At 44.8% G+C, this 25,247-nt stretch overlaps 1 protein-coding gene across 1 annotated transcript in view; it reads left to right on the top strand.

Annotated features, from left to right (window-relative positions):
- The window catches only part of LOC311142997 (roundabout homolog 1-like), a 171,611-nt gene that overhangs the window by 8,861 nt on the left and 137,503 nt on the right, over positions 1 to 25,247 (top strand). The window contains exon 2 of the mRNA XM_084178786.1: positions 23,134 to 23,460. Within this exon, the coding sequence (XP_084034912.1) occupies positions 23,319 to 23,460 (142 nt within the window). The 5' untranslated portion in view covers positions 23,134 to 23,318. The remainder of the gene's footprint in view (positions 1 to 23,133; positions 23,461 to 25,247) is intronic.

A 25,247-nucleotide genomic window follows, 5' to 3' on the forward strand; every position in this document is an offset into this window, starting at 1 on the left:
TGGCTACAGACGTCAGTGCTACGGGTCGGTAGTCATTTAGGCAGGTTATCTTAGAGTCCTTGGGCATGGGGACTATGGTGGTCTGCTTGAAACATGTTGGTATTACAGACTCAGTCAGGGACATGTTGAAAATGTCAGTGAAGACACTTGCCAGTTGGTCAGCACATGCTCGGAGTACACATCCTGGTAATCCATCTGGCCCTGCGGCCTTGTGATTGTTGACCTGCTTAAAAGTCTTACTCACATCGGCTACGGAGAGCGTGATCACATAGTCATCCGGAACAGCTGGTGCTCTCATGCATGCTTCAGTGTTGCTTGCCTCGAAGCGAGCATAGAAGTGGTTTAGCTCGTCTGGAAGTCTTGTGTCACTGGGCAGCTCGCGGCTGTGCTTCCCTTTGTAGTCTGTAATAGTTTTCAAGCCCTGCCACATCCGACGAGCGTCAGAGTCAGTGTAGTACGATTCAATCTTAGTCCTGTATTGACTCTTTGCCTGTTTGATGGTTCGTCGGAGGGCGAACCATCAAGTCGGTTTACAAGTCAGTATATGTGGTACAGTTGAAGTAATTAAAACTTGTTTTTCAACCACTCCACAAATTTCTTGTTAACAAACTATAGTTTTGGCAAGTCGGTTAGGACATCTACTTTGTGCATGACACAAGTAATTTTTCCAACAATTGTTTACAGACAGAATATTTCACTTGTAATTCACTGTATCACAATTCCAGTGGGTCAGAAGTTTACATACACTAAGTTGACTGTGCCTTTAAACAGCTTGGAAAATTCCAAAAAATGATGTCATGGCTTTAGAAGCTTCTGATAGGCTAACTGACAATTGGAGGTGTATCTGTGGATGTTTTTCAAGGCCTACCTTCAAACTCAGTGCCTCTTTGCTTGACATCATGGGAAAATGAAACGAAAGCAGCCAAGACCTCATAAAAAAAAATTGTAGACCTCCACAATTCTGGTTCATCCTTGGGAGCAATTTCCAAACGCCTGAAGGTACCACGTTCATCTGTACAAACAATAGTATGCAAGTATAAACACCATGGGACCACGCAGCATTCATACCGCTCAGGAATGGGACGCGTTCTGTCTCCTAGAGATGAATGTACTTTGGTGCGAAAAGTGCGAATCAATCCCAGAACAACAGCAAAGGACCATGTGAAGATGCTGGAAGAAACAGGTACAGAAGTATATATATCCACAGTAAAACGAGTCCTATATCGACATAACCTGAAAGGCCGCTCAGCAAGGAAGAATCTACTGCTCCAAAACCGCCATAAAAAAGCCAGACTACGGTGCTTTGCTGCAGAAGGGACTGGTGCGCTTCACAAAATAGATGGCATCGTGAGGAAGGAACATTTTATGGATATATTAAAGCAACATCTCAAGACATCAGTCAGGAAGTTAAAGCTTGGTCACAAATGGGTATGGGTCTTCCAATTGGACAATGACCCCAAGCATATTTCCAAAGTTGTGGCAAAATGGCTTAAGGACAACAAAGTCAAGGTATTGGAGTGGCCATCACAAAGCCCTGACCTCAATCCTATAGAACATTTGTTGGCAGAACTGAAAAAGCATGTGTGAGCAAGGAGGCCTACAAACCTGACTCAGTTACACCAGCTCTGTCAGGAGGAATAGGCCTTCTTATTGTGGGAAGCTTGTGGAAGGCTACCCGAAACGTTTGAACCCAAGTTAAACAATTTAAAGGCATTGCTACCAAATACTAATTGAGTGTATGTAAACTTCTGACCCACTGGGAATGTGATGAAAGAAGTAAAAGCTGAAATTAATCATTCTCTCTACTATTATTCTGACATTTCACATTCTTAAAATAAAGTGGTGATCCTAGCTGACCTAAGACAGGGAATTTCTACTAGGATTAAATGTCAGGAATTGTAAAAAACAGAGTTTAATTGTATTTGGCTAAGGTGTATGTAAACTTCTGACTTCAACTGTATGTACAGTATAATGGAGTTATGAAGACATATGGTGTTTGAGATATGAGTGTGTTAGATAGCAACCCCATTACCGGTTTAATGTGTCATAGCAGTAATGTGTTGAGGAAGTGCTAATGACATGGCACAGCACAGCGTCCAGAAAAACTGTCGCTTTCAATCTAGGGATTTTGTGGCTAATTGAGGTAAAACAGGAATTCTGCTCATAGATTATGCATGTATGAACTACACATTGACACGTCGAGCCCAAAGCGGGAGGTTTAAAAAATACTTAGTAGTCGCCAGAGTTCCGGAGCATGTCTTTAATGCCCCTTTTCAAGCTGGGCTGGTGTGAGTGAGTGTGTGTGTGTGTGTGCATGGCCTCCTTCTTACCCCAGAGTAAAGGGACGCTAGAGGGAATAGACCCATGATAGCCCAGAGGCCTGCTGTGCTGCATACCATCCCTTCAAAGTGGCCCCTGTTTACTAAACATTGTTCTCAGGTGTTTCGCTCCGTAGCTTTGCCCCCCCTACTTGGACAAGTATTTTAAGTATACCACCTTGTCTTGTCCCTCTCCACGGCACAACAACAGACGAGAGAACAGAGGACAATTAAGTACAACACAATTATAGACCTGTACAGGTGTTGTGCTCAGGGGGCTTCTCAGACAGCATACTGCAGCTTTGTGTAGCTGCCTTGCCTAGAACAACCCTGCTATGACGCTCTCATTTCTCTTCTCTATGCTACATTTGGTATTGTAATTTAACAATCCATATACTCTAAATTATGCCCATTAAAAGCAGTAGGAAAGGATTTGTTCCCCCACAAATTCTAATTATGCATCCCTGGAGTGACAACATGATGCTAAGCAGCCTTACCCACCGGTCCCACCGCTCCCTCCTCTCCATGTCTCCATGTTTTTAACAGCCAATGTTCTCCTTAATGAATGCTCTGTAAACTCTCAGCCTTAAAACGGGAATCTCTCCCAAGAGAAACACATCTATGTTTTCCCTCCTTTGAATTGTGTTTTTCTGGACTGTTGTTTCAAACACTGCTCGTAAAGGGGGAATTGTGAATGAGGAACATTGGCCTGAGATAATAGCCTCCTTCCTGTCCAAGCCTTATTTGGCGTTGAGACTCTCTCAGCCATGGTTGGGTCATTGGGGTGCCAGATATCTCCTTCTGAAGGAGGTCATGAAGGAGTGTGAGAGGAGGAGGGAACAGAAAAGAAGTGGGTCAGAATATGCTCTGTCATTTGCGTTTCCACTTTCCAGAGGGGAGGAGAGCTTGGAGACACCTGGCCTACCACTGCCTTGATATCTGAGCACAGGTCAGAGTTCACATGTACCTGAACACGCTGGCTAGTTGACAGTGACACAGTGAAACAGTGACACAGTGACACAGTGACACCCCCATGCTCCTGACAGAGGGACAGCCCACAGTCCTGTATTGTAATAACACAGCATGGAGTATTATGGACTAATACAGCAGATGAGGAGGCTGACCTGCTATGTCATCCCGTATGTTAATGATTCTCCCTCCAGTCTATTTGATGCTAACTGTGATGCACTGTGTTCCTCCACTAATGAGACTCCTCCGCTACGGATGATGAGGTTGACGGCTGGGCCATCTTGTGCTCTAAAGAGTCTCCCTTTGATATCCCTGTTCTTGACGGACTTGTCAGTTTCCTTCTGTTCTTCCTCTGGAATAATGAACTAATGAGGGAGAAGCAGCACAGTTTGAATGGAATGTGTCTCCCAGCATGTCCATGTCCATAAGATATAAATGACTGAGTCAGTAAGGAAGAGGGAATAAGGAAGGGAGGGAGGGAGAGAGAGGGGGTGGAGGAGTGAACAGTGTGTGTAATCCCCCCATAGTGTGTTTTAGGAGCTGGTTCATTCTAGCTGGCTGAAGTCTGCTCAAATGGTTGTGTTTGTTTAAAAGGAAATGCACACAGCTCAAGCTAAATGTAGCATTCAGTCATTCCTCTGTGTTCTTTGTCTCTCTCCTGCCGGCAGCAATCTTGGCACGGCTTACGTTCTCAACCACACCGTAATGGTTTTTAAAGCAATTTGTTTCCCTCTCATTTTCGGGTGGATATTTTAAACCTGGTTTGTTATTTATCATTGAAGTGAGTTGGCTGTGTTTTTGTTGAGCTGGAGGTGACAGTATGGAAAGATTACGTTGTTACCTTTTTCTTACCTGGCGGTACCTTGTCATAACACACACACACACTCCCACACACACAACCCAGTGATCAACAGTTAAACCATTTGAAAATAAAGCTGTGACAAATGGTCCCTGTAAGCCAGGTGTGCTGCCAAGCCACTAGAAAGAAGAACATTACACTGAGACACCGAGAATGCTGCTCACTAGCAACACTTGAAAACCTGACAAAGAGATTTTATCACCCCACCAGAAAAAGACTAAGCCCTGCAATAAACCACAATAAAACCACACCGCTATGCAACTGTAACCATCCATTTCTTTTCACTGCTTGCTTGGTCAGTCTCAGTCATGCTTTATTGGTTTGCAGCTCAACAAAGCACAGCACAGTTATATAAAGTGCATTTAGAGTTAATTTTGTATTGGTATATTAGTGATATCTGAGTTATTTCCTGTTTTTATTTCCCACACTAATAAATGGATTCTCTTTCCTTTATCGACAAGTTGTTTGAAATATATTTTGTGTGTTTGGATGTAGGTGTGTGTGTGTGTGTGCGTAATGGTGTTTGTGTGTGCTCGTTTATTTGTGTGTGTGTTGTAAGAGCTGTGCTGAAAGCAGTGTTTCCTGATTGCTTTCCTTGTTTACGTGGTGGTTTCCTGGGGGTGCTCAGTGAGCTGAGGAAGATACGGAGGGCTTTAACAAGTGCCTGTGGGGCTACAGGTCAGAGGTCATCACACCTCCACACACACGCACGCACGCATGCATGCACACACATGACACACAAATACACACACACACACACACACACACACACACACACACACACACACACACACACACACACACACACACACACACAAATACACACACACCCCCCCCAACAAATCTTAATTTCTTTGTCTGCATTGTCCCTGAGGAGAGCCTGGAATGTGTCTCTGAATGATTGTTCCTGGCCTGGGGCATGGAGCTTCCCTCCCTCTCTCCCACTCAGCCTCCCCCTCCTCCCCCTCAGCCCACAGTGCTGTGAGGCCTTCAGACTGTTGGATCCAGGGACCTGAGGTGAACCTGAAAGGTCCCTCCCTAGACGACCCTGTCAACTGATCCCAAACCAAACCTGCAACCATCCCTCTGCATACCAACCAACCTGGTCCATGCTGGTCTGTTGACCTGGATAGACCATGGGGCCCAAAGCTAAAGAATGCAAAGGGTCTTGTGGTTTACTGTGGGCTATTTGGTCTATCTCTACCAAAGCTTCCTGTCCTTCTGAGGTGTCCGGCCTCAGCTGTGTGCTCAGTGCTCAGGGTGAGTGAGGGCAGTTTTAGATAATTGGTTCTGTAAATAAACACTGCTTAGTTTCTTCTCCAGCCCATAGGTTTGTCTGTGGTTGAGATGAGGAAGGATCCCACACGTCCGGCCCTGGAGGGTCTGTTTACTCTGGCTTTCCAGCCAGTATCCTCCTCCTCCTCCCGCAGTAAAGCTATATGGAGACAGGGAGTGTGTGTGTGTGTGTGTGTGTATTAGTGTGTGTGGAGAGGGTCAGCCAGCTGGTTTCACTTTCAGATGGCTTTTAAAAGGGTCTTTGTGAAAAACACATTTGGAGTGCATATTATGCTATTATGACAAGGCATCATGGGTTGCCAATACCCCAGTGGGGTTTTAACCTATAAACAAGGACCTAATACTGACCTATGTTATGTTGTGTTCATTTTTGGAGCATCAATATCAGTTTTTCCCCTAAATAAACTGCGGCTGAGTACAGAGTGGAACCCATTGAGCAGTGCTGACCTAGGTGGAAATGTTTAATCAAATAAAAGCCTTTTCTCCTCACCCATTTCCCCTTGCTGGTTTCCTGCAGGGAGCCTCCTGTGGTCAGAGGGAGGGGTCTGACTAACCACTTTCCCCCGCTCTACCTCCCCACGTCTTGTCCCCCTCTTCTCTTCTCTGTGGGAGTCTAAACCGAGGTCTACACATCTTCATTCTCTTAAATCCCCTGGAATTCATCATGGTGCTCTGGACATCAGCTGAACGTTTACTAAGACATTACTATTGGGCAGCTTCACACCCTGGATGGGAGGGTTTACACATAACCTTGTATGTTTACAGAATAAATCCAATATAATATGATAGGGTGGCATACCACACACTCAGGGCACCTAGAGACAAGTACCCTTCACCTCATCATACAATACGGCTTATTTAACCCAGCCAGGTGTGAGCTGCTCAGAACCCACCTTGACAGATTGACTCATAACTACCTTCATATTTTTTCCTCCTTCTGTCCTCCCTCTCCACCTCCTCCCATACCCTTCCTGACAGTACAGTGACGGGACTCAGACAACATGTTCTCCTCTCTAAGGTCAATTAGCACCCACTGTTCTAGGGCTAACCTCATCATTAACAGTTCCCCCCAACATATCACAAACCACCCACCTGACCCAATTGAATTTCAATGGGAAATGAGCTGTATTAGATAGTCTATGGTTAATGAAGGATTACGTTTGTGTGGGCAGGTGTGTGTGGGAGGAATGATGTTTTCATAGGTCAGCTGTAAAATGCCATGGTGATAGCAGGTCAAAGGTTGCTGATATTCATTTGGCTCTGTGTCAACTCTTTCATTTCTATAAAGGTGCCTATCGATTGATGGACTGAATATGAGATCAGTACTCTTCACACACCAACACACACACACACACACAAATTAGTGATTAGCTTGGCTCTTTGACTAATTAAGCCCAGGATTAGGGCTAATCAGGATGTGTGAAACAGCTCAGTCTTGTTAGGGAGGATAGGCGAGAAATGCACATTATCCCTGTACCACTCACTCAATCCTCCTGCTCGCTCCCCCTCACTTAGCCAGTCATTGGTGACACACCAGATACACAGTTCAAAGCTTTCAAAAGAAGACTGAATCCTAATGAATAGCTTTCCCATCCGTGCCGCTCTCTCTTATTAAAGAGACCAAAACGCACTTAATTTGCCTTAATTTGCAGATCTTTGATGAGCCAGTAGCTGTAATGCTGGGGCCTGGGATCCATTGATAAGCATGTGTAATGAGTCAAGCTGAAGGCTCCAATAGTTCCCATAATAATTTGGGATTGAATACACCCCCCTTGCAGTATACCTGCCCCCATCCCTCCCCACTATTCTTACCCTAAACCCCAGCAGCTTTGTGATCATGCCCCTCTCATCTGAATGAGGAAGAGAAAGCGAGGGGGGGTCTGGACTGGGAGTCAGTGCGGTGGTGTGGCAATAAGCTGAGATAAGCCTGTTGATGTGCATCAGGGACACTTTCTATTAGATTTAGACAGAATTCTGCTGGATACGTGTTGATTTTCCACTTTAAAACCCATGCATTAACATTTGAAGGAGTCAGTACTCTGTCTGTCATTATGTCATTCCCATGGAATGAATGAATTTTAAACACTATGGAGAAATTAGCCTTATTCACAGTCTTGGTATACTGTAATTGTAAACATTCTTCTATTGTGTTTGGAGCTCTTGGCTCCTCCATTGTGGCTGCTTGGTTTATCAGGCCTCAGTGGCGGTGGTTCAACCAGATGGATGGATGAACCTTCACCATCATGGCTCCAGTCCCGAGAGGCTGGCATCATTCCTGGTCTGGTCTGGCCTGGGCTCAGCATGGTGTGGTCGGGATGCTCCACCTCAGCCCCTCTCCATCACATCAAATCAAGTCCCATCAAACCAGCTCCTGTCCTCCAGCCACTCTTCACCTAACATGGCTGATTTAAGTTACCCTACAATCTTAGTGGGAGTGAGTGAGTGAGTGAGAGTGCCTCATTAGCAGCAGGCCTCTGTGTGTAGTATAGTATTGTGCCCTGAGGGCTAACCTTGTTATCACAGAGAGAGGACATGCCTATCTTCAGCTTAATTAACCAGAGGTTGACCTTGTAATGGAGCCTCAGCCTGCCTGCCTGAACTATCAGGAGTCAGTCTCCTCTCCTAGCAGAGCAGCACTCAGTATGGACGGACGGACACCGCGTCTGGAGGCTTCTAATTAAGGGCTGGAATGAAGGGGGATTTTATTAGTGAGGGAGGGAGATAGTTGCTGTACGACTTGGGAGTGATTGAGTTAGTGTGTGTGTTTGTGTATAGAGTTCATGTGTGTACTGTGTGTGTGGGCATTTGTGGGTGTAGGCCTATACGGTTTCTGTGTACGGTGTTTGTTATAACGTGTGTGTGCGTGTGCGTGTGCGTACGTGTGTGTGTGTTATAAAGCGTGGGTGTACACAGAGCATTTCAGGTTGAGCCTGAGATAGGGGCCAGGAACAGGCTTGTCTGTTTGGTTTGTTCAGCCATATACATCTGAATGCAGCATATACAAAAGATATGAATACGTATCTCTCATCCATTCAGTCTAATGTACACATCACAAATACTTCATCCCTGAGTGATCATAATGATATCCTCCTCTTCCTGTGTCCTGTATACTCTGCAGTAAAGCTGACGATGATGGCTATTGTTCCTCCTCAGCAGTAGAAGTGGCAGTGCACTCAGTCTGTCTCTCTCAGGCTGGGTTACAGGACATCCAGAGACCTTCTCGTCTCTCTCCCCGAATATAAAAGTCCAGAGTTGAGTAACGACCACAGTGTGTGGCGATCCGCCAGCCCCTCCATTGCAGAGGCGCTCAAACTGCTACTTCAAGCTAAATTTGATGCCTTTGTGACTATCTGAAATTGAAACCTTACCTCATCGGAAGAAATTGCTCCAGGGTGATGGGGGGAGGAGGGGGTGGGGGGAGGAGGGGGTGGTGGGATTGGGGATCAGAGCTGTTGAGTGGTGCTGTCTCTGACATTGGTGGTCTCTGGTGGTTGTGTGTGGAAATAATGAACTCATGAGAGATCCAGGCAGAGGATCAGTGGCTGTGTGGATGAGCTCCGTGATAAAAGGGAACTTCAGATAGTCATTAATCTCACTGACATTTGCTCCCATAGAACATCGCTACGCGCCGTGATCAGCTCAGCAGCAACACACCTTGGTTTCACCTCGAAACATTCAAACCTGCAATGTCTCTGACACACACACAATGTTGTACTGCTGCTGCCACTGCTGCTTGTGACAAAATGATGTCTTGTACGATTGATAATAATGCATGGTTGACATTCTTTGATTCATGGCCTCGACATAATAGTAGATTTGATGGGAGGTTATGCAGGGTTGCGAGGCTGCTACATAATGAGTGTCCTGCAGTGCACTAGTCATAAGCCCTTAATCCTACCCTTCTAGCCACATGGAGTCCACTCCATCCACACTGCCTTATCTTTCACTGAACCCACCCACTGCTGTTAGAGCATAGATTGCTTTCTCTCAGTTTCTCTGTCTCTGTCTCTCTACGCTCACACATACATCACGCAAAGTGCCTATAGGAATCCCTTAATACCAGCGTGCAGCGTGCGAGGTGAGAGAGAAAGGGAAACGCGATACAATAGGAAATGTCATCTAGTCGAGGGGGAAGAGGTGTCCTGAGGGGGTGATTGACATTAGCAGAATTCCTGTGGATTCAGGTCGGGTAATTATAGAGCACTAGGAAGGACTTTTCTTCACCATAATGAACTGACTTCTCTATGGCAGGGCACTGCATCGCTGGACTATGTGTTTTATTGCCACTCTTCCCTCTGTAATTCTTTTTTATTGACAGTCTCAAAGGTCAAATTGTTTTGCAGATGTGTTGTGTTTGAGGGATGGTTCCATAGCATATACCACAGGAGGAGAAGACTGGATCAGAGGGATGAGGGTCTCTGTAATGTGGACTGGGTCAGAGCGGGGATGAAGGCTCAGTTGTTTCCAGCCTTAATCACTCATAAAGACTGGTGTGGGTCCTGGGAGTGAGATGGGAGTTATAATGTGTGGTTCATAAGCTCAGGCCTGCGGCCTGGTCACAACCTTAGCCCCCCATGGTAGATTTGTCTCAGCTCCCAGTCTCAGTGAAGAGCCCCCAGCTCCCAGTCCCAGTGTGGATCTCCCAGCTTCCAGTCCAGCTAATGACTGACTGTGTGGCCTTGGCCAGCCTAAGGGAACACTTATCTACCCCCTAGCCTACCACCCCACCCCCCCCACCCCCCCCCCCAACAGAAGTGAATGTATTTTTAACGATGTCCCAGCCAGGCACTTTGCTGTGGCTGTATTGATAGAAAATGCCCCCTCCAGCTGAATTTGCCCCTCATTAATTTCCCGTCCAAATATTTATGTTGCCTTGTTAAGCACGTGTTAAATCCCAAAGCCATTTTCCCAAATATCCCTTCATTCTGCTATGATGCTCCCGGGATTGTTTTCTTCCCCCTCCCTCCCTCCCTCCCTCCCTCCCTCCCTCCCTCCCTCCCTCCCTCCCTCCCTCCCTCCCTCTGTGTCCCTGGTCTGGGATCAGCCTTCTCTGGAAACAGCAGACTTCTTGGAATCTCAATCCTGCCATGGATTTATGATGCCATTTAATTCCCATTCAGGCCAATAACATCCAGGGCTCCGACCATTCATTCTGCTGTTCCACAGGACCTTGGAAATAGCCTCTGTAGACCGGCCATAGTGAGAGAGTTGTTTCAAGTTGTAAGAGGGTATTTGTGTGGTTGTGTGTGTTTGTGATGGGTATTCTATAAGTGGGATATGCACTCCTGAGTGGGCTATGGTTCCATGCTGCTGTGTAAATGACTTGGTGCTCAGTGCTGCTCAGGCTGTCTCCTCACAGTGTGACAGAGAGTTCACATCTGGCTGCCGCTGCCAGGGACTCAATTAAGATCTAAAATAAATGTAGTTCATGCTGACACACACACACACCAGTCGCGGTCGGTGCCGTTTAAAGATGAGGGAGGACATTTATTTTTTTATGAGCATGGCCTTTTTTCTATTACAGCGTATTGGATGACTCTCATTCATATTCCATTCACCCAGCTCAATGTAACATCAATAGGTTTAGGCTACTACATGATACTCAAATTTTCCCAATACCCATCATGAGGTTGCTACGAATGAATGTAGGTGCACACAGGTCGAGAAAATAATTTGAGGTGGCAGACAGTGAAACATGGACAGACAGTGACACATTCAATACCTTCATGCACACTCTTGCCTGCATCTAGCTGATCTAGGGTGCAATCATTAGTCCAACAGTTGCAAACAAGAGTTTCTATTGGACAAATTCAGGTATGTTTATCCCCGTTTCGTTCCGTTTGCTTCCGTTAAGGAAACATTTTTCAACAGAATCGGCGGAATGAATACACCCCTGATCACGCGTAAACACAGTTCACTTTCATAGCAGCCACGTCGTATTCCTTCTCGCATCTATGCGCTCTCCTCCTCTCACCTTTTCCCTTTGTTGCTTGTGGATTTCAATGCACAACACAACAGCTGTATGTGACCTTTCCAAGCCAAACCATATCATAACCGCTACACACAGCCTACATCGTTGTCACCATATTAGCTAAAGTAATGTCATAGTCAACATAGCTAATAGAACTAACGAGTTAGTAAACCCGCTACAATCATTCAGTAACCTTACAGTGTACAGTCAGCAAGCAGTTTAGCACTTACACTGGCGGGCCCCGGTGGCAATAAATTAGTAAAACCAAAAGCTTACCTTGACTTGGAAGAGTTCCAGTGTTACAAACACACACACACTCTCTCTCACACACACACACACACACACACACACACACACACACACACACACACACACACACACACACACACACACACACACACACACACACACACACACACACACACACACACACACACACACACACACTCACACACACACACACACACACACACACACACACACACACACACACACACACACACACACACACACACACACACACACACACACACACACTCCTGTAATATTGCACTCTGCTATTGCCAGCACTTAGGATTACTCTGTATAATGGTGCCAAGCAAATAAACACTACGATGAAAATGAGTGTCTTTCTAGTGTGTGAAATATGAAAAGCTTTTGAGGATTTGGCAGGCTTGTTTGAGACTGCTCTCTCTATAAACTCTATGTTACTGCACACACACACACCCACACCCACACACACACACACACACATATATTTACACATTATCTCACTACTTGCTTTTCTAACCAAACTTCATTTCTCTCCCTTACTTAGTATCCTGCACCTTGTGCCTCTGTTCTCCTCTCAGTTTGAAGTGCACAGTGAACAGAATAGCAGCAGCGGGGGGTTTGACCAAGCCCTGGGCGTTTGCTCTCTTTCCAGAGGGTACTCTGCTCTCACTGTTTGTGTGTGTGTGTGTGTGTGTGTGTGTGTGTGTGTATGTGTGTGCATGTGTGAGTGTGTGTGTGTGTGCGAGTGTGTGCGTGTGTATGTGTGTTCCTACATGCTCAGCTAGGGGCCATAACAGTGAACAGGGCTTCTTTACATTTATATCACAATTCATAGCATTTTCCAGCCATGTTTACGAGTGACTTATAAGGAGACTGTGTGTGGCACTACTGCTCCTGTCAATGGGAATTTAGAGATAGATTGGTTGTAGGCACCTTTCACACAAGGACATAAACACACACACATTCCTCTCCCACATAGCTGAGTGAATGACAGTGTTCAGCTGTTCATTTAATTGTAGTTTATACAGCCTGAGAATATTTCACTACAAAGAGCCTGAGTGTGTGACTGTGTGTGTATGTCTGGAATACGTGTCTGGAAGGCATGGGAAACACACTGTGAAGTAGTGGGTGACTTGACATTGTCTCGGTTGACTTTGAAGTTACTGGTACGGAGAGGACAGAATCAATTTGTTATGGCCTTATGTGACCATATTTCCCATCAGGGTGATTTGATGTGCATCCCCTGGGTGAGTTGAGGCATACAGTGAGTACTTGGTCAGTAGAGAGGTGTAGTAACCAACAGATGAATGAATATTTCAACACGTGTGATTACCCAGAAACACTACTCTGCTCCTGCACATCCTTTGATGTTCTGCTGAATCCACATTTGCCGGAACTCATTATAAACTTGACCAGGGAAGAGATAGAGAGGGGGAAAGAGAGAGAGATAGAGAGGGGGAAAGAGAGAGAGAGAGAGAGAGAGGGGGAAAGAGAGAGAGATAGAAAGGGGGAAAGAGAGAGAGATAGAGAGGGGGAAAGAGAGAGAGAGATAGAGAGGGGGAAAGAGAGAGAGATAGAAAGGGGGAAAGAGAGAGATATATAGAGGGGGAAAGAGAGAGAGAGATATAGATGGGAGGGGGATGAAGAGAGGTCTTATTAACTTCTTCATTCTGGTTCCACTGAGAGAGTTCTGAGACAACTTTCCTCCAATTTCCTCCACTTAACATCTGGAGCAGAGCAGCCTCTCTCTCTCTGATGTCCAGTGGACTTTCTCACACAACCTGATCCTGTCCATTCCCATCCTATCACTATCCAGGTCCAGGGTAGTATTCCATGCCAGCACTGAACTCTTCCCCTGGATACCATCCTGGTTTTCACTGTTAGTTCCCATCCCAGCCAGCGACGTCCCGTAAACAACCCCAGAGGGATGAGGTCATTAAGTATAGGGTACGGGGGTCTCCCCAGCCTTAGGATTGACAAAATTCTAAAACCTTCTCAGGAGACAGACTGACCTAATTCAAGACCACAACCCATTAGGTCTGTTAAAGAATCTCAAGTAGAATCATAACAAAAACACCAAACCATAACAATAGAAATCTTCTAGTTTGTTCTTCTAACTAACTGTCTGTGTTGTATTAGCCTTAGAGACGGTAGACCTCTCTCGCCAAACGAGTGATGTTGTTAAAGGCACAGACCAGTAACTAGGTACCAGCCAGCTCCAAATCCCTGTCAAACCATTCAAAGTGTGGACAGTAATCCTGGGCCTAGCCTGCGGATCACGACAAGGCAGGTAACAGACTTTTATGGACACATGGGATTGTTTTAACAAGTCCCTTTTCCCTCTGTTCTATAGCCCCTCTCCTCCCTCCTCCCTCGTCATATCTGCCTGCTCTCATTAGGCTTTGCTAATTTACTACCAGCTATAGTCATAGTGACACTATGGAATTAGGGAGTTTGACAGTAGAGATTTACCTAGTTAAATTGTGTGTATTGTACACTGAGTGTACAAAACATTAGGAACACCTGCTTTTTCCATGACATAGACTGACCAGATGAATCCAGGTGAAAGCTATGATCCCTTATTGATGTCACCTGTTATATCCCCTTCAATCAGTGTAGATAAAGGGGAGGAGACAGGTTAAAGAAGGATTTTTAAGCCTTGATACAATTGAGACATGGATTGTGTATGTGTGCTATTCAGAGGGTGAATGGGCAAGACAAAATATTTAAGTGCCTTTGAACGGGGTATGGTAGTAGGTGCCAGGCTCACCGGTTTGAGTGTGTCAAGAACCGCAATGCTGCTGGGTTTTTCATGCTCAACAGATTCCCGTGTGTATCAAGAATAGTCCACCACCCAAAGGACATCCAACCAACTTGACACAACTTTGGGAAGCATTGGAGGCAACATGTGCCGGCATACCTGTAGAACGCTTTCGACACCTTGTAGAGTCCATGCCCCGACGAATTGAGGTTATTCTGAGGGCAAAAGTGGGTGCAACTCAATATTAGAAAGGTGTTCCTAATGTTTTGTACACTCAGTGTACGTTTCTATATAAGTTGCATGTGAGTGCTGAGTGCTATGTTGGTTGTGTTTGTGTATGTCCGCTGTTATGATAGATAGTGAGAAGACCCTTGAGGTTCATTGTAATCCGTTTTAAAGAATACATTTCCCTCCTATTCCTGTCCATGACATTTGGCCAAAGGGATGAGAGGGTGTATGCACAGATTATATTACTCTTGCATTTACCACAGTATCATCCCATCGGACACATTCATAGACAATCAATCCCATGTCACCCCAGGCGCAGATTTACTTTACCCACCATCCTGATTGGCCAGGACACTCCATGTGATGGGGTGATGTCATACCTGGCGTCACCGGTACCAGGGGGTGACATAGGGGCTAAAGCATTCCACACGTGTCAATGTCACCAACCACAACTCAAGTACCTGGGTTAGGGGAACGTGCGAGTAGACAATTATGCGCATTGTTTAAGGAGTGCTTTTAGAGGGCCTGGTGTGTGTGAAGCTGGACCAGAAACTGTAACCCAACGCTATGCCTCTTCTCACTGCTGCTAGTGGAACGGCTTTATCGCCAGATCAGTTTTCACGGTTCATTCCCTGTGTGTGTGTGTGTGAGCAATAATGTGGTTTTCTACCTGTGGAGGAGTTACTTTACATTGAGAGATGGCAGCCAGTGTAATCCCCAGTGCAGTGCTTTGATTTGCGGTTGATATCTCATCTCTTTAAGTGGTGTGTTTGCATCACCCCGCTCATGGCATCGCACTCTGTTTGGTAAACTGAGACACAGGAACGTAAAGGACATACTGATTCAGGACCACCAACAGAATCATGAAACCACACTTGATCGCAGCAATGTAATATTCAACATATGCTCAGACAGTCACTGCCTGGTCCTTTTGATGTTTTAATGAAGAAGATGATGCCTGTTTTGACAATAATTAATTCATTCATTCATTCATTCATTCATTAATTAATTCATTCATTCATTCATTCATTCATTCATTCATCCACTTATTTATTCATCCATACATACAGTACCTGGGTAGAAGGTGTGCTGGATATCAGTTCTTCTTCTCAGTCAGTGGGCATACAATACTATGGTCTCCTGCTCGGTTATATCTACTGTGTTCTATGTGTCTGTTCCTGGAAAGAGAACCCAGGGCAGTTCTGAAAAGACAGTGGAGATTCACCTCCGCCATCCTCCCTCCTCACTCTCTTCTCCCATCCTCCCTCGTATTCCCCTCGTCCTCCCCTCATCCTTCACACCAAAGCTGATTCCCATCACTACAGCAGAACAGCCTCAGGGATGATTGACAGACATAAGAAGGAAGTGTATGTCTGGCATAGCTGTTAGAAATGACCTTTGGTGAGTGTGTGTGTGTGTGCTTGTTGATTGCGTGCTGGCTTGCTGCTGGGTCTTTGCAGATAAAGTCTGGTCTTCCTGAAGCCCACCTGTGGCAGGGCGATACCCCAGCCCAGTAACACCAGCCAGCTCAGAGAGCTTCTCCAACCCTCAGGCACAAACCCAACACAATTAAAACAAACAAAACAACAAGCGTGCAGAGAACAGGCAACTGGGGAGCATGGCTGCCTTTCTCCTCGCCATTTATTATATCCTTCTCAATATGTCTGCACGGCGTGTTAATTGTAATTCAAATGAAATATGTATGATTTTGCCCTGCGGCTAGGTTGTTGGTTTGCTGCCTTTTTCACCTTGGAGTTGTTTGTGTGTGGATGTGTTTGTGTTTGTGCGTATTCATTTGAAATGCTTGACGGCGCCCTCTCTCCTGCCTTCGAAAACACCCCATAATTATGTTGTGCATTGTTTCAGGATTGCAAGACTCAATTAGATAATTGTTCTCAGGAAGACAAGACAATCTTTCTAGGTTCTCTGTCCTGGTAGGTTTTGAATGTTATCCAGGGGACAGAGTAATGATCCCTACTGGGAAAGGAAAGAGTAGTGTCGTCACGATACCAGCATTTTGACTTATCGATACCAGGTTTAGTATCACAATACTCGATACCATCACGATAATTGATACCAAAGCGATACCATGGCAAAAACAGATTGCGTATTAGCCAAAATCACAGAATGGCACTTAATCCAGACAGATCTTTTGGGTTTAATATCATTACATTGGAAATGGTTTAATGTATGCATTAATGAATCAATTATACAATAATACAATCAATTTGACTTTTCTACCATTCTAACTACATAACAACATAATGGTAATAATTTATTTGAATGGTAAATCTCTTGATAAACTGGGTAAATCAAGATGTAGCCTAGGTCTTTTCACAATACAGGTGAATGCATATTCAGTAGTAGGGTGTGCATGCATTGAGTTATTGAGCTTGTTTTGGCTGATTTCATTAGGCTACAGATGAAAAACGATCTGTTTACCTTCCATGTGCGACTTATTTTATTGTACTGATCAGCAACATTTGCATAGAAGAAGCAATCTCTTCTTTTATAAAAGTGTGCGCTGTCTCTTTAAGACCCATGAAGTCATTCACACACAAAGTCAGTTCGAGGCTTGATCAAAGATGATCTTGACTGGGAGAGACGAAGTGACGAAGGCGGGGGAGACGAAGTGAATGAATAAAGTCTTTGGTGACAATCAGATTTATAATCAGCAATATTTTGTGTTATGGTTTGCATGTAATCACAAACAAGGTACTACGGTAGTGAATTGGCTTCAGCTGTAAGCTAACAAGGCAAGTTAGCCTTCAAAGCTGGAAGCTACCGGTATCTTCTTGCATTGTAGTGTTCTAGCCTGTTCTGGACATTGTTTTGGGACCAGTAATTAACAGCTTCAACATTTCTACATGCCGTGTTGCATTATTCAAGTATTTTAACTTCTGTGCAGCATAAGTGTTGATGCAGCCCAGACTCCCTGTGAGTTCAGTGGTTCCTCATGGCAGGCTAGAGCTAGCACTGATAAGTGGAGCAGGCAGGGTGCTCTGGCGCTATACGGGGACATCGGCTGCACTGATAGACAGACTTGATCCTCTCTCAATCAGTAGACGACGTGAGACACAGTAGACGACGTGAGACACAAGTACCGAAAGTAACAACAATTCTAGTACCAAACCGTTTTTCATGTTCTAATATCGGAAAAGTACCAAAGTTTCAGTATACTGTGCAACACTAGGAAAGAGTACTGTACCACTTGGCCATCTGTCCCTTCTTACTTCCCGAAGGCCCCACTGATGAAATGGAGAGTGTAGAGGTTATCGATCTTCCCATAGATCAGCCCCTTGTTTCCCTCTACCTATAACCTAATGGGGGATGTGGGGTGCAATGGTCCTGTGTGTTTGTGTGCGTGTGTGTGTGTGTACACATGTGTGTGCGTGTGATTCAGGGTGAGGCTGACTGGAAGTAGCAGTTGATCGATCTGTGTGCCCTCTTTCAGTGAAATTCCCAGCATCACCCTTGCAGCGAGGACTGTGTCTAGAATTCTGTTGAGCCAGTGGAATTACATACTGCACTGTAGTCATAGCATCACTGTTGTATATCATCACTATTTGTAGTAAATACGTAGGTATGTATGTGGCTGAACTGTTGGTTGTGTGGTTTAAGCAGTGTGACTGCTCCTCTCCCCACAGTCTCTGTAGTTAGGACTCTGTATCTGCACTACAGCATCCTATCCCCATTAAAGCTTTATAAACCATCAGCTCCCAGTCAGGGCCACTGCAGGCACTGTAAACGCATCTGCATACTAGGTTCAGTTTGCTCCGAGCAGAACTCGGCTGGGTGAAGTGAACGTATGTGCCTCGCATACTGCCTTAAAAGACTTTCGCTTGAGAAACTAGAAAAAAGTGGCAATAGTACTGTTTTTGCTGAGGAGATCTTAGTTTACATCTAACTAAGATGAGTGGTGCAGTATTTCTCAAGTGAAAAAAATTGCATGAAAATGAGTCGTCTCTCGTTAAATGACAACAAACACTTCATTGAAGAATCCCTACTGTTGACCATTCAACTACGAACTTTGGCTTGCCTGAAGAAAAAATGACGTGTGCATGAACAGCCGGAAAAACCTTGCCTATGACCAAAACGAACAAAAAAGTCACTAAATGTTGTCGTAATATACTGTATGCACAAACTTTTTTTCAGATAGGAAGCATGCGGACGACTTAAAGGCATCTGCATACTAGATTTGGTTTGCTCCTAGCAGAACTCGGCTAGTCAAAGTGAACATCTGTGCCTCGCATACTCCCTTAAAATATCTTGCTTGAAAAAGCGACAATAGTACTGTTTGTCTATCTTGAGACGCCATAGCCAGTATACAAAATAGTCAGAATTAATCTAAGATAACTCAAGAAATATTGATGGTCTTGCTGAGGAGATCTTAGTCACGCAATTTTGGGGTTTGGTGCAGTATTTCTCATAATACAGTATAACAAATTGTTACACAAACTGTTTCGGATGGGAAGCATGCGGACACCTTAAGTCAGCACTGTTTGAACCACTGTGCTCTCAGCCACATGAAAGAGCAGCCAAATCACATCCTACTGCTCCCAACAGGCAGTAAAACAGGTAAAATACCACCCACAAATGGCTGCAGTTACTGGACAGTATTACCCCCCCCCCCCCCCCCCCCCCCCCCCCCTACAATCTCCTTCTCTCTCTCTCTCTCGCTCTCTCTCTCTCTCTCTCTCTCTCTCTCTCTCTCTCTCTCTCTCTCTCTCTCTCAGATCATCTGGTTTTAGTCTATCCTCTCAAATTCCTTTTCCATTACATAGGCCTCCACAGTTTTCACACAAATACAGTACAGATACAAACCGCACAGACAATCACACACTACACACATTTAGTTCAGCACCCTTTTATGCCAAGGTGGATCCTGTGAAATAGTAAGCATACCTACAGTAGAACCTGTGCAAATGTCCTTCGTCAGTCGTAACAGTGAAGCAAATGAGTTAAATCTGGAGAGATGGAGGGATGGAAGGATAGAAGGATAGAAGGCCGGAGGGGTGGAGGGAGGCAGGAACATGGAGCTCAGCGAGGAGCATTTGTCTCATGTCCCCTGAAGGAGTGAGGGACTCAGGAGGCCAGTACACTGTGGAATGAGTGACAGGTAAGCAGAATAGGAGGAGAAATAGAAGGATTGTGTGATTGTTATTGTTTGTAGTGGTGTGTGTGTGTGTGTGTGTGACTGTGTGTGTGGTGATGGATGATACTCAGAGTAGGGATCCAGGCTGAGAGTGTGTGTTGTGGTCCTGGTGGACTAGATTCCATGCTCCCACTCCACTGTCATAATACATTTTTTGAAAGAGCAGAGAACGGAGCTTCACCCCTTCATTCTGCCCACTGCCTGTCCGGCTGCCCGCTGCCTGCCTGCCCAGCTCCCAATCTGCCAGCCTCTGCAGCTTTCCACCACTTACCCAGCAGAATGTTAATGTGTAATTCCTTAAATAAATAGCCCCTGATAGATATATATAAAGAAAATAAAAAAATGTGTATGGAGGCTTGAACCCCATGGCAGAACATGGGAACACTTCAAAGCCTTCTTTAATGAAACATACACTGGACCAGCAGCTTTCTCTTCTTCTCTCAGAGAGCCAGAGATATTCTGTTACAGTCCGCAGACCAAAGAGCATCGCTGCGTTACTGTGCCGACAGCAGGATCAAAGACTTTGATGCAGGCTTCTGACAAACAGTGGTTGATTAATAGCTAGACCCGGCCGCCTCGACGCTTCACAAGAGAGAATCGCCCGGAATCGCTTTAGCTGTGTTCAATATGATTACATTATTTCAGCGGGGTTGAAAATGTTTCAAAGTAAACCCCCCCCCCCTCTCTCTCTCTCTCTCTCTCTCTCTCTCTCTCTCTCTCGCTCTCTGTACTCTACCCTTATCGACAGAGAGAAAAAGGCTGGGAAAATATAATATAGTCCATAATGAAAATGGCATTAATAGCATTAGCTTTTCCATCTTATAATCACATTATAGCACAGAACATTCTGATATCATACTCTCACAGCTATAAACCAATTGTTGTTTTCCTAGTGGAGGTTTTAGGGAAGACGTGTTTACTAAGATATGCCAAAATAAGGCCTCTGTTCGTCAACTCAGCTTACTGCTGTGTATTGCCTCCTGGGGCTCTGCGCTCTTAAACAATAGAGAAACATTGTGTCTGCCCCATGACAATGTGTGTTAATTAGAATGTCAGACAGGATTACAGTTGGTACAACCACCGGCACAGCAACGCACTGTGTCTAATTACTTTAGTCCTACTGCTGCTGCTGAAGTGAACAACTGCTGAGACTGATATGTAGGTACTGCTGGATGTAAGCATTAGTGGCTCAGTGTGGCTTCCTTTGAGATATGTATAGCTAGTATGTGTATAGTATGTATGTGTATGTATGTGTAGTGTACAGTGGGGAAAAAAAGTATTTAGTCAGCCACCAATTGTGCAAGTTCTCCCACTTAAAAAGATGAGAGAGGCCTGTAATTTTCATCATAGGTACACGTCAACTATGACAGACAAATTGAGAAAAAAAATCCAGAAAATCACATTGTAGGATTTTTAATTAATTTATTTGCAAATGATGGTGGAAAATAAGTATTTGGTCACCTACAAACAAGCAAGATTTCTGGCTCTCACAGACCTGTAAGTTCTTCTTTAAGAGGCTCCTCTGTCCTCCACTCGTTACCTGTATTAATGGCACCTGTTTGAACTTGTTATCAGTATAAAAGACACCTGTCCACAACCTCAAACAGTCACACTCCAAACTCCACTATGGCCAAGACCAAAGAGCTGTCAAAGGACAACAGAAACAAAATTGTAGACCTGCACCAGGCTGGGAAGACTGAATCTGCAATAGGTAAGCAGCTTGGTTTGAAGAAATCAACTGTGGGAGCAATTATTAGGAAATGGAAGACATACAAGACCACTGATAATCTCCCTCGATCTGGGGCTCCACGCAAGATCTCACCCCGTGGGGTCAAAATGATCACAAGAACGGTGAGCAAAAATCCCAGAACCACACGGGGGGACCTAGTGAATGACCTGCAGAGAGCTGGGACCAAAGTAACAAAGCCTACCATCAGTAACACACTACGCCGCCAGGGACTCAAATCCTGCAGTGCCAGACGTGTCCCCCTGCTTAAGCCAGTACATGTCCAGGCCCGTCTGAAGTTTGCTAGAGTGCATTTGGATGATCCAGAAGAGGATTGGGAGAATGTCATATGGTCAGATGAAACCAAAATAGAACTTTTTGGTAAATACTCAACTCGTCGTGTTTGGAGGACAAAGAATGATGAGTTGCATCCAAAGAACACCATACGTACTGTGAAGCATGGGCGTGGAAACATCATGCTTTGGGGCTGTTTTTCTGCAAAGGGACCAGGACGACTGATCCGTGTAAAGGAAAGAATGAATGGGGCCATGTATCGTGAGATTTTGAGTGAAAACCTCCTTCCATCAGCAAGGGCATTGAAGATGAAACGTGGCTGGGTCTTTCAGCATGACAATGATCCCAAACACAACGCCCGGGCAACGAAGGAGTGGCTTCGTAAGAAGCATTTCAAGGTCCTGGAGTGGCCTAGCCAGTCTCCAGATCTCATCCCCATAGAAAATCTTTGGAGGGAGTTGAAAGTCTGTGTTGCCCAGCGACAGCCCCAAAACATCACTGCTCTAGAGGAGATCTGCATGGAGGAATGGGCCAAAATACCAGCAACAGTGTGTGAAAACCTTGTGAAGACTTACAGAAAACGTTTGACCTGTGTCATTGCCAACAAAGGGTATATAACAAAGTATTGAGAAACTTTTGTTATTGACCAAATACTTATTTTCCACCATAATTTGCAAATAAATTCATAAAAAATCCTACAATGTGATTTTCTGGAATTTTTTTTCTCAATTTGTCTGTCATAGTTGACGTGTACCTATGATGAAAATTACAGGCCTCTCTCATCTTTTTAAGTTGGAGAACTTGCACAATTGGTGGCTGACTAAATACTTTTTTCCCCCACTGAACGACTGGTAAAGCTCAGACTTCTCCCACATGATGACCTCAGACGTCACCTGCTGAGGGAATTACCTTGATAACAGCATTTTCAAGACATTATTTATTTATTAAAAAGCAATCTATTCATATGTTTTTTTTACACTACAATTTGTTTACAAGCATATGATAGCTGTACTTTTAGTTTATGGTTGACGCAGCTTGTTGGCCATTAGCACGTGAATGTATCCAACTGGTATTCACAACTTTAGAACTGGTAATTACCACCTTCCCACTTGGTTATGAATGCAGCATTAGTCTCAGGGTGGATAAGGCTGAGGAATGTATCCATATGACACAGTGTTGTTTGGGACATGACATGAACTACTGATTATTGTTGTGCTTGTGGCCAGAGAAGGCTTCAACATACATGCAATGTAAATCTCATGTCATATCTCCTCTTTTCTCAGGATCTCGTCTTCGTCAGGATGACTCCCCACCCCGAATCGTGGAGCACCCCTCTGACCTCATCGTTTCCAAGGGGGAGCCGGCCACCCTCAACTGTAAGGCGGAGGGGCGTCCTGCCCCTACGGTGGAGTGGTACAAGGATGGGGAGCGTGTGGAAACAGACCGGGACAACTCCCGTTCCCACCGCATGCTGCTGCCCAGCGGCTCCCTCTTCTTCCTGCGCATCGTCCACGGCCGACGCAGCAAGCCTGACGACGGAAGCTATGTGTGTGTGGCCCGTAACTACCTGGGCCAGGCCGTCAGCCATAACGCCTCGCTGGAGGTAGCCAGTAAGTAATGTTCTCTGTCTGTCTGGTGGTGGTGGGTCAAAGCCGTGTGGGCTGGTGTATCAACTACTAGAGACAATGTGGGCATGCGACGACAGCTATTTGCTTTATATCAAAGGATGTACATGGAATATGTACATGTAAATGATGGATATCACTGCTTTATGACACTGAGGTCAGTGTTCTTAATAATTACAGAAATCAGTCATTCATTAACACTGAGCAGTGCTGTTGTGCCTGCCTGGTTATGACAATCTCTTAAAGGAGAGGTTTACTCAAAATCCAGAAACTCCCAAGTGATTCCATACATTAAAACTAGTTCAGTGGAGTTTGCCCACTCCCCCTCTCTCTCCATGTAGTGCGGTACTGAAACAGCTGCAAAAATAGGTCATATGACTCGTGACGTTGCTGGATGCGGTCCTCACTCTGCTCAGTTGCCAGTGAATTCATGATTCAGAAATCTGCGGAGTGTGGACAAATTTGTTATTTTATTGAAAATGTGTGGCCGAATAAGCTATCGGTTTTTATTCAGGAAATGTGTACTTTTCCACCTAAAACATTTGCGATTATTTTATATCATTATTTTCTGTAGCCGACAGCCACAGCAGCGGAGATGGGTAACAACTGCGCACGTGCACTCTCGGGGAATACCTGCTACATAGAATCTGCATGTTATGCCCTTACTCACAGATTCAAGTTTTTATCAGTGGTGAAGTGAAGACAGCGTTACACATTAGTTATACACAATAAACCACAACCTACAAACATGTCTGATGACATGGGGCAATAGAGAATGGAAACAAGATGGCGTATTGAACACAAAGCGGTAAAATTCACCTCAAGATAAAAACATGTTCAAACATGTTCAATATCAGGAAGTTAGACTAAATATTAACATTTCATATACAGTTGAAGTCAGAAGTTTACATACACTTAGGTTGGAGTCATTAAAACTTGTTTTTCAACCACTCCACAAATTTCTTTTTAACAAACTATAGTTTTGGCAAGTCTGTTAGGACATCTATTTTGTGCATAACACAAGTAGTTTTTCCAACAATTGTTTACAGACAGATTATTTCACTTATAATTCACTGTATCACAATTCCAGTGGGTCAGAAGTTTACATACAGTAAGTTGACTGTGCCTTTAAACAGCTTGGAGAATTTCAAAAATGATGTCATGGCTTTAGCTTCTGATAGGCTAATTGACATCATTTGAGTCAATTGGAGGTGTACCTGTGGATGTATTTCAAGGCCTACCTTCAAACTCAGTGCCTCTTTGCTTGACATCATGGGAAAATCAAAAGAAATCAGCCAAGTCCTCAGAAAGAAAATTTGTAGACCTCCACAAGTCTGGTTCATCCTTGGGAGCCTGAAGGTACCACGTTCGTCTGTACAAACAATAGTACGCAAGTATAAACACCATGGGACCACGCAGCCGTCATACCGCTCAGGAAGGAGACGCGTTCTGTCTCCTAGAGATGAACGTACTTTGGTGCGAAAAGTGCAAATCAATCCCAGAACAACAGCAAAGGAACTTGTGAAGATGCTGGAGGAAACAGGTACAAAAGTATCTATATCCACAGTAAAACGAGTCCTATATCGACATAACCTGAAAGGCCGCCCAGCAAGGAAGAAGCCACTGCTCCAAAACCGGCATAAAAAAGCCAGACTACGGTTTCAAATCAAATCAAATCAAATCAAATTGTATTGGCCACATGCGCCGAATACAACAGGTGCAGACATTACAGTGAAATGCTTACTTACATCAACTGCACATGGGGACAAAGA

The sequence above is a fragment of the Coregonus lavaretus genome, assembly GCF_964263955.1.
Source record: "Coregonus lavaretus genome assembly, chromosome: 15".
Classification (NCBI taxonomy): Eukaryota; Metazoa; Chordata; class Actinopteri; order Salmoniformes; family Salmonidae; genus Coregonus; species Coregonus lavaretus.